The sequence below is a fragment of the Hesperophylax consimilis genome, chromosome 13 (assembly GCF_061612785.1).
Source record: "Hesperophylax consimilis isolate HC1 chromosome 13, BYU_Hcon_1.0, whole genome shotgun sequence".
NCBI classification, from domain to species: domain Eukaryota; kingdom Metazoa; phylum Arthropoda; class Insecta; order Trichoptera; family Limnephilidae; genus Hesperophylax; species Hesperophylax consimilis.
In genome coordinates this window covers 24,582,946-24,598,982 of record NC_142848.1, presented here as the reverse complement: position 1 = coordinate 24,598,982, position 16,037 = coordinate 24,582,946, and the positions used below count along the sequence as shown (strand labels likewise).

Sequence of the window (16,037 nt, the reverse complement as noted above, 5' to 3'; positions counted from 1 at the left end):
GCTTGCAGTAAAATGTCACCAATTCTTAAATCATAAATGATACAAACAAGGCAATATGTTTATAAAAATACCAGGCCAATGAATTGTTTTATTGTAGGGTCGAATCTGCAAATGTGGGAAGCTACACTATCTTTAAAAATACGAATTGTGAGAACTGGCCAGAAGGTTAAATTTTACTGAGCAATATGTAATAGTCGCATTCTGGAAGATACAACAGACTACATTCAATTTCAGATAAATTAGCTGTTTTCGAACTATTTCAAAGCAGCATATAGTTCTTGAAAGCAAATGAAACTCAGATTTTTGTACAAAACCCCCTATTCACCATCCGAGTTAAACCTCCAACCGAATTATTATTTTATTTTTTCGAATAACTTAAAGAGTAAAACCTCAAATTTTAATATTTAATTATTGAAGACAATATTAGCGATTCCTAAACGAAATTTGAAACGGAAAAATCAGAAAAAGATATATTCACATTCACAGTCCTAGATGTGACCGTATCTTTTTCTGATTTTTCTGTTTCAAATTTTCTTTTAGGAATCGCGAATATTGTCTTTTACAATCGAATTATTACAATTCCGACGGTCCAATAAAGTATATCGATTAATCGGATGATGATTTGGGGTGTGTGCAAATATTAAAAATTTGAACGCAAACAAATACAAAATTTTTAAAGCCACTTGCGGGTGGTTTTTATTAAGTGAACGGTAATTACTACTTTGTACGAAGCTAAAAATTATTTAAATAGATAAAGATATTTTAGTTTCGTATACAAATTTTGTTAAAAACTGTGCAAAACTTGACAAATATTTTTCTATTGCTAAATAATGTTTCATATAATTAGTTTTAAACTTTTGGGAGCGTTTACGAAAAAACATTTAATGCAACTTATCTCTTTATTATTATCTCTTTCTAACGCTGTTTAAATCGTATCTTTCACCGTAATACAAAATAAGAAAAAAATGTGAATACCGCACAAGAGTCCCAACCGCTCCCAACCATCTGAACCCAGTAAGACTATGGCATCTTGGTCTTACACCAGGGCGGTACTGAGATTACCTTCCACTCTAGAGATAGCCTAACTTTTATGAGACCGTGTCAAGCCCCCAAAAAGACTCTACGGTTGTTCTACGTATGTGTCAATTATACATAAAATTTAAAATTGTCCAAGGGATTAAACAACCTACTATTACTTCTAAATGTCCATATTATTTATGAAGTGTGTTAATCAATTATTTTTTAGATAATTATCATATTACCTGGAGCCTCATCATCGGCAGCGGGTTCTTCTTCTTCATCTTCCTCTTCTTCTTCCGTTGTTTTCTTTGCTTTTATTTTCTTTGGTCCAGAGTCATCAAGGTTTACAGCACCTGTTCAATAAACAAAAATTGATGTTTCATTGTTTTATTATGAATTTTGTTTAATATTATCTTGCCATTACCGCCTGTATGACCCTATGGATCACATTTGTGACCGCCAAAGGTATATATTACACGCTGTCAAAATCTTTTTTTATTGAGCAGAACCTTCAGTGACATTGCTGAGCTCTTTTATGAAAAAGGAAATAAGATAAATTGGGGTTTTATTGAACTTTTTTGCTATACCTCCTTACATCCCTAGTGGGCAGCAGGTAAATTTAACATAAGCCCACAATACAAACATGAAGCTATCTATGTTCTGGTCTCTTCACCTTCCTTCTTGATAGCCGTGCGCTGGTGGCTGTGGAGCGCGTAGCAAATGTCTCCGTACGGGGTCTGTTTCACAAATTCCTCAAGCGTGAAGCTCTAAAATACTTCTCGTAAAAGATATAAGCCGACAGTACAAACATATCATATCCTGCAGCTATCTATGCCATGGCCTTTTTTCCGTTCTTCCTGATGACCATGCCCTGGCGGTTATAGAGAGCGTAGCAAGTAATGGCTTTTTGTGTTTTGTTCACGAACTCTCCGAGTACAAATCTGTACCCTTTCTTGGCGGGCAGCAGGTGAATGATACAAGGTGGCACTACAAACCTACCATACCAAGCAGCTATCTGTGCCCTGGCCCCTTTACCGTCCTTCTTGATGTCCTCGCCCTGGCGGCCGTAGAGCGCGTAGCAAGTGGTCTCCACCAGGGGCTTGTTCAAAAACTTCTCGAGCGCGTAGCTGTACTCTTCCTTAGCGGGCAGCAGATAAATGATCGAGCCATCACTATGAACATACCGTATCCTGCAGCAATTTGTGCCCTGGCCTCTTCTCCATCCTTCTTTATGGCCGTGCCCTGATGGCTGTAGAGCGCGTAGGAGATGGTCTCCTCTGGGGGCTTGTCGACAAACTCCCCGAGCGCGAAGCTATACTCCGCTTCCTTGGTGGGAAGCTGAGGATTGATGCAGGTTAGCGTGCGGGTTATCTCTACTTTCAGTTGCTGAAAAAGTAATCATTGCACACATATTTTTAATGTTTAATGTTCCTTGAGGGATGAGTTCAGAAAATTCCCATACAACCAAATATAAAATCACCGTTGTAAATTCCATAGCTGCCTAGATGGAGTCCCCCTGTGGAACTACATACCGTAGGTCCTCCGAACACCATGAAAGTTTTGTTTAAGTTTGGTTGTTTATCTTTTACTCGTGGACTTTTTTCCATTCTTAAATAAAATAAATTATGTAACCATAGAAAGCATTTATGTATATTGTGGGTTGTCATAATTACAATAAAAATCATATAAAATTGTATGAAATCACTTTATTTTAATAATTATTGCTCTACCGGTTCCGGAAAGGACCTCCCTTCATCGGGAGATTATAGGATGAACATAAAATACTGACATATTTATATAAATATATAGGGGTTGGTGTGGGAGGTCAACAAAGGGGAAGGAGTAATTAGGGAAATTGCGTGGAGAACAGAGCGATAAGATAATTAAGTTGTTTATTTTTTATGTGAATTACGATTCTTTTGGCGCCAGTAAGACTATGGCATCCCCAATTGGGGTATGTTGTGAGGCTTAAGGTAGTGTGGAGCGGAAGGAGGCGATGAAGAAGAAGGTGAGGTAGTATCGGTTATTTAATAAACCTTTTTTTTACATAAACACAGCAGGCTCTGAGGAAATTAATTTATCTCAGGGCCAATGTCATCTTTAAGAATACTGTGTGAGTGGTCTTTTGTGGAAAAGAAGTAGTGAAACAGGGTCTTGACATAGGCCGGCAAACTTCAGTTCCACGAATCGTAGAAACGACACGCTCTCATACGACAAATGTCAACCGTGTAAAAATGTTGGTCGCACGTTTGGCGGGTTTCCTAACTGTGCACCGATGGTGAAGGAATCAATGACGAGAGCATATTCCGTGGAAAACCCGGTAATGCAAAGACATCGTTCCCACTTGACGCCAGTACTTTAAAGATTACAATCAAGATAGGAGAATCAATGAGTTGACGGTTTTACGAGGTATTTTGAGGCTCCAAACGAGAAGGAGCTGCCAAATTAAAACGTGGGGCGCACTTGCTATTTGTACAGAGTTAGCAGTTGTGTACTTAGTATCTGCGGCACCTGTACAGTACGCCCAGCTTCTGAGTCGCTAACTTCACCCCGGCTTCGATGGAGTCCCCACTAGGCTATAATATAACTATTTATAATTTAGATTATAATTAGTATTTTCAGATAACAAATAATTCCTAATCTCCAAAACAATAGTGATGAAGTCCACTTACAGCTTCGCTGAGTTTCTCCTGGTCCGCGGGCCTCATAAGCGGCCTCACCTTCAGGGCCTCAGGGACCTCTTCTGCCTCTCCAGCGACTTTTGCGGCGTTCTTTTTCTTGGCATCCTTTTACAGGCGAAATAACTATTAGTTTTTAAATAAACACTTTTTACAATTTCTATTTTTGTTTATCGTGGAAACTTACAACCGTTTTTAATGTGTATCAAACATTAATATTTTTTCAATTTGAAATTGCAACCATTTTTAAACACAATACATCTACTTATATAATATAACCTTAAACAGAGACATTAACACAAATTAAAAACTTAGGAATCACTTTTCAATAGAAACTTTATTTTGTTAACCATATAACGGAAATCTCTAACAAGGTCTTTGTGGCAAAGTTAAGTAGTAATTTCAACAATATAAAGTGTATTAAACTGTTATATTTTGCCTTTATTAGAACTCAACTTGAGTACAATTCTCCCGTCTGGAATTCGTATTACAATATCCATGAACAAGCTATTTAAATAATACAAAATAAATTCTTACGTTTTATAAGTTTTAAAATGGGTATTTCAGCAATTTTGTTTAACTACAAACACGCTTTTAAATTAAATTAATATGCTTAAATTGTCTGATAGAAGGATTTTTACTGACATGATATTTCTATATTAATTTCTAAATGATGCACTTGATCGTCCAGAATTGCTTGCATTGATAAGCTTTCGGATTTCACTACGTAATACTAGAAGTCGGGATTTACCGAATGTATTCTTCGTTGCCAGTGTCAGAGTCAGTGGACATCTTTAATTTATCAGTTAACAATTACAAAAGATTGTTACTGAGATAGTTTAGTTATGTATAATAAATATGTACTGTATGTAAAAGCCGTGACGAATGTGATATCATTCAAATAACATGTTTAACATTTATACAACATCAATAACATTCAAACTATTGTCATTTCGGGTAACATTGGAATTCAATAAACAGAACATAGGACAAAACCGTGTGTTTTTTTTGCTGCTGGCTAGTTGTGTTATTGGTGTACATTTCTCTTTTCAATGGTGAATATAAATAGCCAAATTGAACTGTCAAATTATTTATAAAATTTATAACAATGGCCATAGCGGTGCCTTGAACTTTGAGGTTGTTTTCAATTCAAGAGGAGGTTGTTTTTAATTCAAGCCAAGAAACAATAATTCAAACAACATTATTAACCTTCAAACTAATTCAAACAATATATTCTTAATTCAAACAATAAATTCAACAACGCATTCAAATAATAAATTCAACAATGAATATAAACATTATATGAATATAATATACAACTCGTTCCAACAACAAATTCAAGAAATAATTCAAAAAATATATTCAACAACTAATTCAAACAATAAATTTAACAATAAACTCTTAAAATAAATTCAACAATTAATTCAAACAATAAATTCAACCAATATGAAATATAATAAAATATACAGAACAGAGTAAATATTTGGTTGCGACCAAGACTCATACTCGAGTTCATTTAATTAAATCAAATAAAGAAAATATGTTACATTATGTACCTACCTCAAAGACGTACATAAATATTATTTATTTTAAAGCGTTTTATTGCGTTTCTGTTGAGTAAAATATTGAAGTGAGTGTAAATTGTGTTGTAGGTAGTATTGGATATTTTAGATATTATGCTGTGCTTATGTAAAAAAAATATATTTTAAATTCTGGTGGGAAGGATACTAATATTTTATAACATCGTATGATGACACAGATTTTTTTTTCTTAGATATAATTAGAGGTGTTAGACAAAGATAATCTTACAGAGCTATTATAATGTATTGATTAGTGGCCTCACTTCGATTACTAAAGGCATTCCAGATTTATAATATTTTGCAAAAGAATTTCAAAATATACATTTGATTTATATTCAACAAAGCGTTTACATCTTTGAATACTCGATTACGTTTATATTATAATAAAAAAGTATCTTAGATTCCAGATAGTAGTGGATTATTTCTAAAAATGCGGTTTTCAATTATGTAAAAAAAACTGACTTGATAGGCTATGAAGGTATTTTTTTTCAACCAATAATCGCTAATAAAATTTTTATTTAAAGCGAAACAATAACTTATTAAACATTATTATTTTTTATACTTAATGCCAACCGGGTTTAGCTACAACCGTAGCTTCGTCAGGGCTTGTACGTGGGTGGTTTATTTATGACTTATACAGTATTATACAGCCCTGACGAAGTTGTATTATATTGTTTATTTATCTATTATATTTATTTATTTATTGTATTGTATTGTTTATTTATGACTTATACAGTATTATACAGCCCTGACGAAGGTTGTAACGAAATCCGGTCAGCATAAAGTATTAAAAATAAAAGTTGTGTTTACTAAGTTATTGTTTTATTTTAAATTATAATATCACATCAAAAAGTGTCTGCTTCAAATGAAACATAAAATTTTATTATAAAATAAATCATCGTAGCTAATTTATCTAAAATTGTTTTGGGGAATTTGTATAATAAAAAACTCTTAAAGTATTAACAATAATGCAACATTATGAGGCAGTTCTAAAAATCAGGTTACCTTATAAATCGCTAGTTTGATGCAATAACGACATAAATCAAGCATATAAAACACTTATTTGGTCAAAACAATATCCATTTTCCTTAGTACTAGTAGGACGGTATACTTAAACTACCAAAAATTAACGGAAAACAACAATAAGCACAGGTTGTTTCGGAGAATTTTAACAATTCATCAAATTTCAACGTTCACTTTCGGGTTCTGTGAAAGTCCTATTCAAGTTTTGTTATTATATCATAATAGGCTAGTTGCTTGACAGAACTGAAAAAATAACAGAACTTTCTGTTATTAAATAATAATTAAGATTTTTAACTGAAATCAGTTAAAAAATCTTTGACAGTACTTGAAAATTAACTTTGAAATTTGAAGAATTGTTCAAATTCTCCGAAACAACCCGTCTTAAGCGTCAGTATTGCTTCACAATATTACTACAATAACTAAAAATATTCAAAACTCATTTCCGGAAAAATTGCTGGTCTTGAATCATGTCATTATTACAGCAAACGCGTGAAATGTTGCATAATTATTAAAACAAAGCATAAATAATGTACTCACTTCATCGAGATCAACAGACATTTTATAACTGGTAACTCAAATCATCCTATAATATTAAACATATTACATTGATTTTATAAACTTTTATAAAGTAGGTTTAGTTAGAAACCGAAAAGAAACAATCAAATATTTCACCCTCATAAAAGAAAAAAGTTGATTGGAGATGTTCGTGTTATTATTAATTTAATCAAAAAACGCGACAAAAATTAAATCATGCGGAATGGATTCACGTCCGTCGCCAATCTGCCTTCTTGAAAACTAACTGGAATAAACCGTTTTACAACAAAGTTTCCTAGAGATAAGGGATGTTTACGAAGGGGGTTGTGTGGGGGTAAGTTATTTGTAGCAGCCTTATTAGTATAAATCGGTTGTTAAAAATACTTCCAAGCGTTGAAATAATGGTCAGGAAACTTTAAATTTCACGTTATTTGAATAGTGTATTGAAATGAGTTTTGAAAGTTGGGTTTATGAGTTGTGTTAGTTGACATAAAGTTTAATTTATTAGTAAAATAATTAGTACGATTTTTATGATTGCAGTGGATCATGCTCATGCTAATATAATTAGGACATTGACAAATGACATGACACAAACATGAATTACTCAATTTTACTGTAAATGTGTTGCCATTAAGCCTATGTTAGTTCATTGTATTTTACTGTAAATGTGTTCCAATTAAGCCTATGTCAGTTCATTGTATTTTACTGTAAATGTGTTGCAATTAAGCCTATGTTAGTTCATTGTATTTTACTGTAAATGTGTTCCAATTAAGCCTATGTTATTTCATTACAATAAGTACACTTTACTGTAAATGTGTTCCAATTAAGCCTATGTCAGTTCATTGTATTTTACTGTAAATGTGTTGCAATTAAGCCTATGTTAGTTCATTGTATTTTACTGTAAATGTGTTCCAATTAAGCCTATGTTATTTCATTACAATAAGTACACTTTACTGTAAATGTGTTCCAATTAAGCCTATGTCAGTTCATTGTATTTTACTGTAAATGTGTTGCAATTAAGCCTATGTTAGTTCATTGTATTTTTCACTTTTTGCCACTTTTCAGATTTACCTTTACTCTCTTTTATTTCTTACTTAATTCTATTTTTATTTCGAGCTTTGTCTAAAATGTATTCCCTTTTCAATTCGCATCACGCATTATTCTTTAATCCATACATTTTTTTCGAATAGTTAAAGATAATATAAGAAGATGGATTGACTTTACGTTCACCATATATCCGCCTTTCCTTTCTACGCAGGTACTCTGAACGATGGATAATAATTAAAATCCAAATAAAATTTCACGTTGAGCCAATGCGCTTGCCCAACGTGTTTAGGACCACTTGGCGTATATTAGCCGTTGCTTGTCCGCAAAACGTTGGCCGGCTAACCGATTATTGTCGGTTTTTCATGCACACATCAAACATCAACCCGCCAACAGCGTTCACATTTTAACGGGTTGGCGCCAACGTTAGCCCAATGCGTTGGCCTGACGTGTACTGGTAGCTTAAGAAGGAGTTTATATGATTTTTAATAAATGCATAATCGCAAGGTAATTATGCTATGCGCTTATTAAATTTGGACTCTACCTCTCAAGACAGCTATAGACCTATCTCAATTGCCACCACCATCGCACGATTATTCGAACGTCTATTATTAAACAGTATCGGACCCAGTCTGGAAACCCATGACAACCAAATGGGATTCAAAAAGCAAACTGCTACCGATACTGCTATTTTTACGGTAAAAAGAACCCTGGAATACTACAGGAATAAAAAGACTACCTCATATGCATGTTTCTTAGACCTGAGCAAGGCCTTCGACAGGGTTTCTCACCCTCTGCTATGGGCTAAACTCAGAGAAAGAGGCATATCATCGGAGGTCATACATATCCTCGACTCGTGGCACAGACAGCAGGAAAACTTAGTAAGATGGAGGGATGATTTTTCCGAACCTTTCCTCCTAAAGAGTGGCGTCAGACAGGGAGGATGCATGTCACCGATATTGTTCAATCTGTACATGGACGAACTCACCGAAAGGCTAAACAATGCAGGAGTAGGCTGCCACATCGGAGGACAGTGTCTTAATAACGTCAGTTATGCGGACGATATGGTCCTGATGGCACCATCTATAAGGGGACTGCGCATTCTTCTGAAAATCTGTGAAGAGTATGCTGAAGAAACAAATATGTTATATAACCCTGCTAAAACGGCTCTATTGGTCATAAGACATGGGCAAGGCCCGAAAAATGTTCCTCCAGCTACCTTGAACGGTGTGAACTTGAAGGTGACCGAAGGAACTAAATACCTTGGGCACATAATCACCAGTAATCTGATGGACGATGATGATATTGATAGACAAAGGAGAGCTCTCAGCGTTAAAGCAAACATGCTCAGCAGAAGATTTCGCCTTTGTAGTACCGCAGTAAAAAGGACGCTCTTCCTTTCCTTCTGCGCAACGTTGTACACGTGCGAACTATGGGCAAACTACAAAAAGAGTAGTATAGAAAGACTACGGGTCCAGTACAACAACGCCTTCCGCACAATTTTTTGTCTCCCCAGATACTGCAGCGCTTCCCGTATGTTCACGGAGGGGCGAGTTCCCGGATATGCAGCCCTTATTAGATCCAGGGTGGCAGGAATGAGGGAAAGGATAAGAAGCTCTGGAAATATCCTCACTATGGAAGCCCGCCTCACTCCATCCTCCAGCATTGACGCACACTGGAGAAAAATACTAGCTCCTAATATAGTCACGGCTCCCTAAAGGCTTCAACTTTCTATTATTCTATTATTTTATCATTTTATTTTATTTTATTCTCAATTTATTCTGTTTTCTTTTCTTTGGTTTTCTGTTCTATCTTTTTGTTTTTGATTATATATTTTATTGTATCTCTATATGGAATGTGTGGGACTGCACTAACCTCCCCACATACCGGAATAAACACTTTATTATTATTATTATTATGTATGTTTATAAAAAAATAATTCATAAATAGTTCATAAAATAGGATACGTATTATTAATTTGATAAGTTACACGAAACTGGGAATAATTTTTAGAATTGCTGAAATTTTATATGTTTTAATCAATTAAATAAAATTTCATTTTTCACAATATCATTTCTTACAAAAATTTACGATAATCTATTTTTATTTAACTATGACCTGATCAAACTGAACTCTAATGATAGATTACATTGGCGTTTCAACAACCGTGTGACATGAAATAGTAGGTATAATACGTGGTATGTATTCTTTATCCAAAATTAATCATACGTTAATTTATTTATTTGTTCTAAAATCTTCGACGAATCGACCATATCAGGTTAATCTGTTATTTAAAACCCCCTGAAACCACTATTTGGCCAAAAACATGAATAATCATTTTGCTGTACATATTTGACATCGCTTGTAAGTTGCTAATAAGCGCTCGCTTCAACCAACTTTGTTTCAGCTAATGACGTGAAGTTTAAAAACGAACCAATTGGGTCACCTATCTAACTTAAACGTGTATTCTATTGCAGACAACATTTCTGTCACAATTGTTTCAGCTGGTGGTATTTCTGATGTTGCTTTTCTAGAATGAAAATCATTGTTTTGCTATCCGTGCAAGTGCATGAAATTTTTCACATGGACACGGTGAGGGGACAGTTCACAATTCACGAAATAAACACATAATTACTAGTAGAAACTTTGCAGCCTAACTTATAAAGCATTGTTCGAAAGCTACCTCATACAAATAGGTAGGTATTTTGTAAAAAGTGATTATAAATCATAATATCCCAGCTTGCCTTTTGTGTTTAATTGTTGTAGTTTAATTATTGTTTTAACTTCCGATTTAGTTGTCCGGGTTAAATCTTCCCCAAAGGAAAAACTTAACCCTTCCACTCACTTTTCCACAAATGATCATCTAGTCAATCAACATTGTGTAAGTGCATTATATAAGCAAAATAAATACAAAACAATACAAGAACAACACGTCAACTCACCAGAGATCAAATGGGAAAATAATTCACCGACTCCAGATATTTTCATATCAGAGGGTTCGGCTCGGTAGAACTTCTAACAGGGCCTATAAATCCTACTGATCCCTCGACATAAATATTTAAAAAATCTTTTGTTATCCTACATGTATTCAAAATGACCGATTTTTGCATCTTTATATATAATTTTTTTGATAGATCTAATACGCCTAAATTTTTAATTAGACATAATAATAACATTAACATTAACACATTAATAACATTATTATTATTTTTAACATTTTAATTTAATAATGACACTCAACTTTTCAAAATTAACTTTTTTTTTAGTTCTTCAAGGTATTTTTGTACTCTCTAAAGCTGCTTTTAAAATATTTGTTTATCAACATTTATTCCTCAAATCTTATCAAAATTAAAATCTTATAGTAAGATAGTTTTTTTCTGTAAAAACGAGTATTCCCCAGGTTACCGGTACAGACATTTTTTTATAAATCACTTTAAAAGGGCCTTCTTTTTGATTTTTTATAAATTCACCAGTTGAGAAAATAATAAGTTTATAAGTGGGTGAAAAAAAAGAGAAAGGTATTCGTGGAATGTATTCTTCGAAAATACAGCAATTTTATTTGCACCATCTCTTTTATCAATGTGATGTATCCCCCTGGATCGATCCCCGTGTGAATGCTATAGCTACGCCCTTGAGTTGAGATATTCATTTGAAATATTTTTCCATACTACCTACACGTCAAATAGTTACATAAAATAAATTTATAAAATAATTTATGTACTAAACAGAGTATTAAAAATAAAATGCGATGAAGTAAAAAAAATCTATATTTTGTTCGTGTAATTTAGCATTGAGAGACGTCTTTAAAACAAGTGTATTGCCCTGAAGATTGATTTAAATTATTCAAAAAAAGAAAACGTTATAAAATGAGGACAGTATTGTGGTAGTAAAAAAGTAAATAAAAGATTGTGGATTGTGCCTCAAATGGAACAGAACCGATATTGGTGATCTCCACAAAGCATGCAACAGACAGAGTTAGGTTCAATGACAATTGCGCAACAATCAATGTCTACCTTTATTTTAGAGTTTTCTTTTACATTCTAGTTTTGTTGATTTATGATTATTAATCATGCACCTGATGATCAATTGCTTTATCTTTGTATCTAAGCGTGGGGTGAAAATTAAATATTGAAAGCGTTGATTTTAGGCTTAGGACGGGTTTTTTCACAGAAGTTGAATAATTCATCAAATTTCCAATTTGATTTCCAATTTTTGTAAAGGTTCTATTCAAGTTATCTTATTATTTCAGTTTTGTGGAACAACTAGCTAATAATGATATAATAACAGAATTTTTTATAGAACTTTCACAGAGCTTGAAAATCAACTTCGAAATTTGATGAATTGTTCAAATTCTATGAAACAACCGATCCTTACTATTTGTTTGAAACTGATGAGCCACGTAAAGTAAAATCAGAAAATCTGTTACTTTATTGAAGCTAATTTGAATGTTTGTTGAAAAATACTGCACCGAACAACAGAAACCCACATATAACTACACTACCAAACTGCCGCTTTTTCCCACTAGCTATAACAATAAACAATATTAATATTTGGAACTATATACGCCGAACTTATGGAATGTATACATTTCCGATCCGAAACGCTAGCCGAGCCACGAATTACGGGAAAGCAACGAAGCAACTGCAAGCGGCGTGACGCGCCATGTGCGGTTGCTTCGTTCCTTTCCCATAATTTGAGATTAAGAGGAAGCTACAAGCCAAAAATGTGTATATTCTTGGTATACCTTATATCGTAGGTAATAGGCATTAAAATCGCTTGACGAACGGAGTCTAGAAACGTTCGATTTCAAGCAAAAAACTGATTAAATAAGTTTATAAGAAAGCAAAAAAGTGAATCAAGTGAAACCGTTACAGATAATCTTAGGTATAATACTGTATTTTTTAAAAGTTGTTTCCTTTTTGCGTTCATACATTTCTATTTAAAACATATTTTTTTTAGTAGTTTGCATTTATATTTTTTATTGAGTAAATTATTTTTTTTATTTGTATTCTTCTCAAACGAAGCGATAGGAAAACCTTCAATTTATCTAAAGCATATTTTTTGGTATTCAAAATGTACACCGATTCGTTATAAAGATTAATCAAAATAGTGATTTAGCATTAATCTTCGCCTTAAGCTCGGCAGTTCGGCTCGCGTATGTATGCGTAGCATTTTATCGAAATGAAATAAAGGATAGATGATTAGCATACTGAACTAGTTCTTCGCAATTTGACATTTAAGGCGAAGCACTATGCAGTAATGCAACATCATGTGTTTATGGTAGGAAAATTTGATCGCTTGCAAATATTTTAGATACTGATTCCCGAAAGAGGAAGCCAGTGCCTATTCTGCACGTGACACATCTCGCAAAGTAACAGATTTTCTGGAAGCCTACATTAGGAAGGCTCGTTGAAACACATATAAATGGCGATCTACGCATTCTTGCAGTTTCATTTAGGTAGGTACTTACGTTGCGAAGTTTTTCCGCTAATGTGGAGGTCACTGAACGAATTGAAAATATCTGAAAGTATCCAAAATGTAGTACCGCAAATGATATAAATATACACTGATTAACATCGTAACTAAGGGACATCACAGGCATGGTATCTGACATTGACCTAAATCACTGATAAATTAATCGCACAACGTTGCTAATGTAAAACATAAAAAATAAAGAAATCAGTCAAAACATTACGGTATCTTTCAGGCATGGTACAAAATATGATTAGGAATTTCGTCCCAAATTACCTTCGTCGGTTTTTCAAACTAATTTTTACTGTAAAATATGTCGTTTTCAGAACAAACCATTATCGATCAAATATTTAATACGTCACGTTATAAATTATGCTCTATATATATAACAGCTTTGTGACGTTTTAGATGGATAATCTAATATTCGTTACTGGGCCTATTAAAAACGAACGTTTTTATAACTAAATTTATAAACCTGGACAAAATCATATAAATAACTTAATTTTCTACTTGAATATATTTTTTCTAATTTTCTCATTTTTATATGTCAGAGAAAAACAAGAATATCATAAGATAAAAAAGGAAAACAATAATATCATAGAATAAAGAGGAAAATACGAATATCATCGAATCAAGAGGAAACAAGAATATAAAAGACTAAAGAGAAAATCAATAATATCATAGGATAAAGAGGAAAACAAGAATGTCGTAGAGTAAAGAGAAAAACAAAAATATCATAGAATAAAGAGGAAAATAAGAATATCATAGAATTAAGAGGAAACAAGAATATAATAGACTAAAGAGAAAAACAAGAATATCATAGAATAAAGAGAAAAATAAAAATTTCATAGAATAAAGAGGAAAACAAGAATGTCATAGAATAAAGAGAAAAACAAAAATATCATCGAATAAAGAGGGAAACAAAAATAACTTCATGGGCTTATTTCGTGATCCGTATATAAGCCAATTTGGGCCTGTATTTCAGTATAAAACTGCGTTTCACCATGATTACAAAATTCAAATGAGATGGTGATATACAATTTCAGGTAAGTGAAAGAGAGGCAGACCGCGTTCAATGGTTTATAACCAAAGGGCACTAAGTCAGTGGCACATTATTTATTTGGAAATTTTTAAGGTATGCACTTTTAGTTTTCTTCTTGATTCTTTGAGTTAAATGGGCAGTAAAGAATATTGATTACATGGATAATGTATAATATGTACGTTCTCCAACGACTTTAGGAGTATTGCAATGAAAATTTAATGTAAAGATGTTGAAAATTAATAACCCTTTCAGTTCCATTCTTAACAAGCTCTGTTTCATCAGTTTTCTCCATTGGCGGTTCGTGGCCTTTCTCATTGGAAGTTCAATCAGAGATTAAAAGGGAGAGAAAAAATTCCCTCGGATAAATGAAAAAATCCAATATTGGTCTATTCCACATTACGTATATATTTCTCCCTAGATCAAAAGCAATTTCATCACTTCGCTGCACCAGAGATTAGTGACCTAGCAACAAGATATAATTGGCGATTCATTAAAACGTATGTGGCTAAAAAATATTATGTTAAGATATCGTAGATATTTTGGTATTTAGCAGTCACTTTGTGGTTAAACACATTGATGAAAATGAAACAATTACTTTGTTTAAAACCACGAAATTGCATTTATTTAATATTCTATAACCGACCGGTTTCGCTTAGTACAAGCATATTCAGGGTTCAAAATTAAACCGACAGTTTAAAAAAAATTTTAAAGTTATAAAAACGAATATTACAATTTACGAAAGAATTACTATTTGTTATAAATTGTGTGTTAAAAAAATCTCTTGACATGTGCTGCGCACTCAGGTAGCTTGTAAATTCCCAGGGTTTTGGTCTATATTTTGTATTAACCTACGAAGTATGGTGGAAGATCCCATAGGTGCTGATATTCATAACGCACATATGGGATATGGGATTCGACTCGCTCTTGGGCAGTATGAGCATCATTTAGACGGGTGGATTTTTCACCGCGAAATTTTCGGAAAACACATCCCTACTATTCTGTTGTCTCTCACACTAAGTACACATACATTTTTCTGTATTACTAATTTGTTGATAGTTTAAATTTTGTCTTGTGCGAATGGAAAGTAAAAAGAGTTTGCATTATTGTAGTAAGTGGTTAAACAAAGCATTTTGTGTTATTTAATCTCCAGCACTTATCTCCAAAGTTTGTCCATATTTATCCGCAAAGCGTAATTTTCTTTCGCATTTTTCCTCCTTTCGCTGTAATTTTTTTTACGACCGCTGGATAGGTCGGCACGAGTTTATCATTTAACTTATATTATTTCTCTGAATATACCACAACTTTTATTATACTCGTTAATATTTTCCCAAATAAGCGATAGGGCCAAGTAAAACTACCAATTTAGTTAAGAAACTTCGTGTAGCATTTTGGCGTGTGACCGAAGTTTTAATAGCATATAAAATTCTAAATTAATCTGAAAAATTACAAGTAGTTTATTTCTCTGTATAAATAGAATAATATTAGACGTTATACCTGTGGGATTATTTGTCGGTCTACAATTTAAGCATTTGAAGTTAATACGGAAAGTTTATAAAACGCTATGCGAAACTATTTGAAAAGGGCGGATACAGCGTGGCTATCGTTGGAACAATGTTTGTAGGAATAATAAATGGTAGGAAATAA

At 33.2% G+C, this 16,037-nt stretch overlaps 1 protein-coding gene across 1 annotated transcript in view; it reads right to left on the bottom strand.

Moving 5' to 3' along the window:
- Window positions 1–6,859, bottom strand: part of LOC149418654 (dynein intermediate chain 2, ciliary-like) — a 28,404-nt gene extending 21,545 nt beyond the window's left edge. Inside the window, exons 1-4 of the mRNA XM_089639142.1 lie at window positions 6,839–6,859; window positions 3,693–3,806; window positions 2,205–2,406; window positions 1,263–1,373 (exon numbers count right to left, since the gene is read on the bottom strand). Coding sequence (XP_089495268.1) covers window positions 1,263–1,373; window positions 2,205–2,406; window positions 3,693–3,806; window positions 6,839–6,859 — 448 coding nt within the window. The remainder of the gene's footprint in view (window positions 1–1,262; window positions 1,374–2,204; window positions 2,407–3,692; window positions 3,807–6,838) is intronic.
- Between the last annotated feature and the right edge of the window lie 9,178 nt (window positions 6,860–16,037).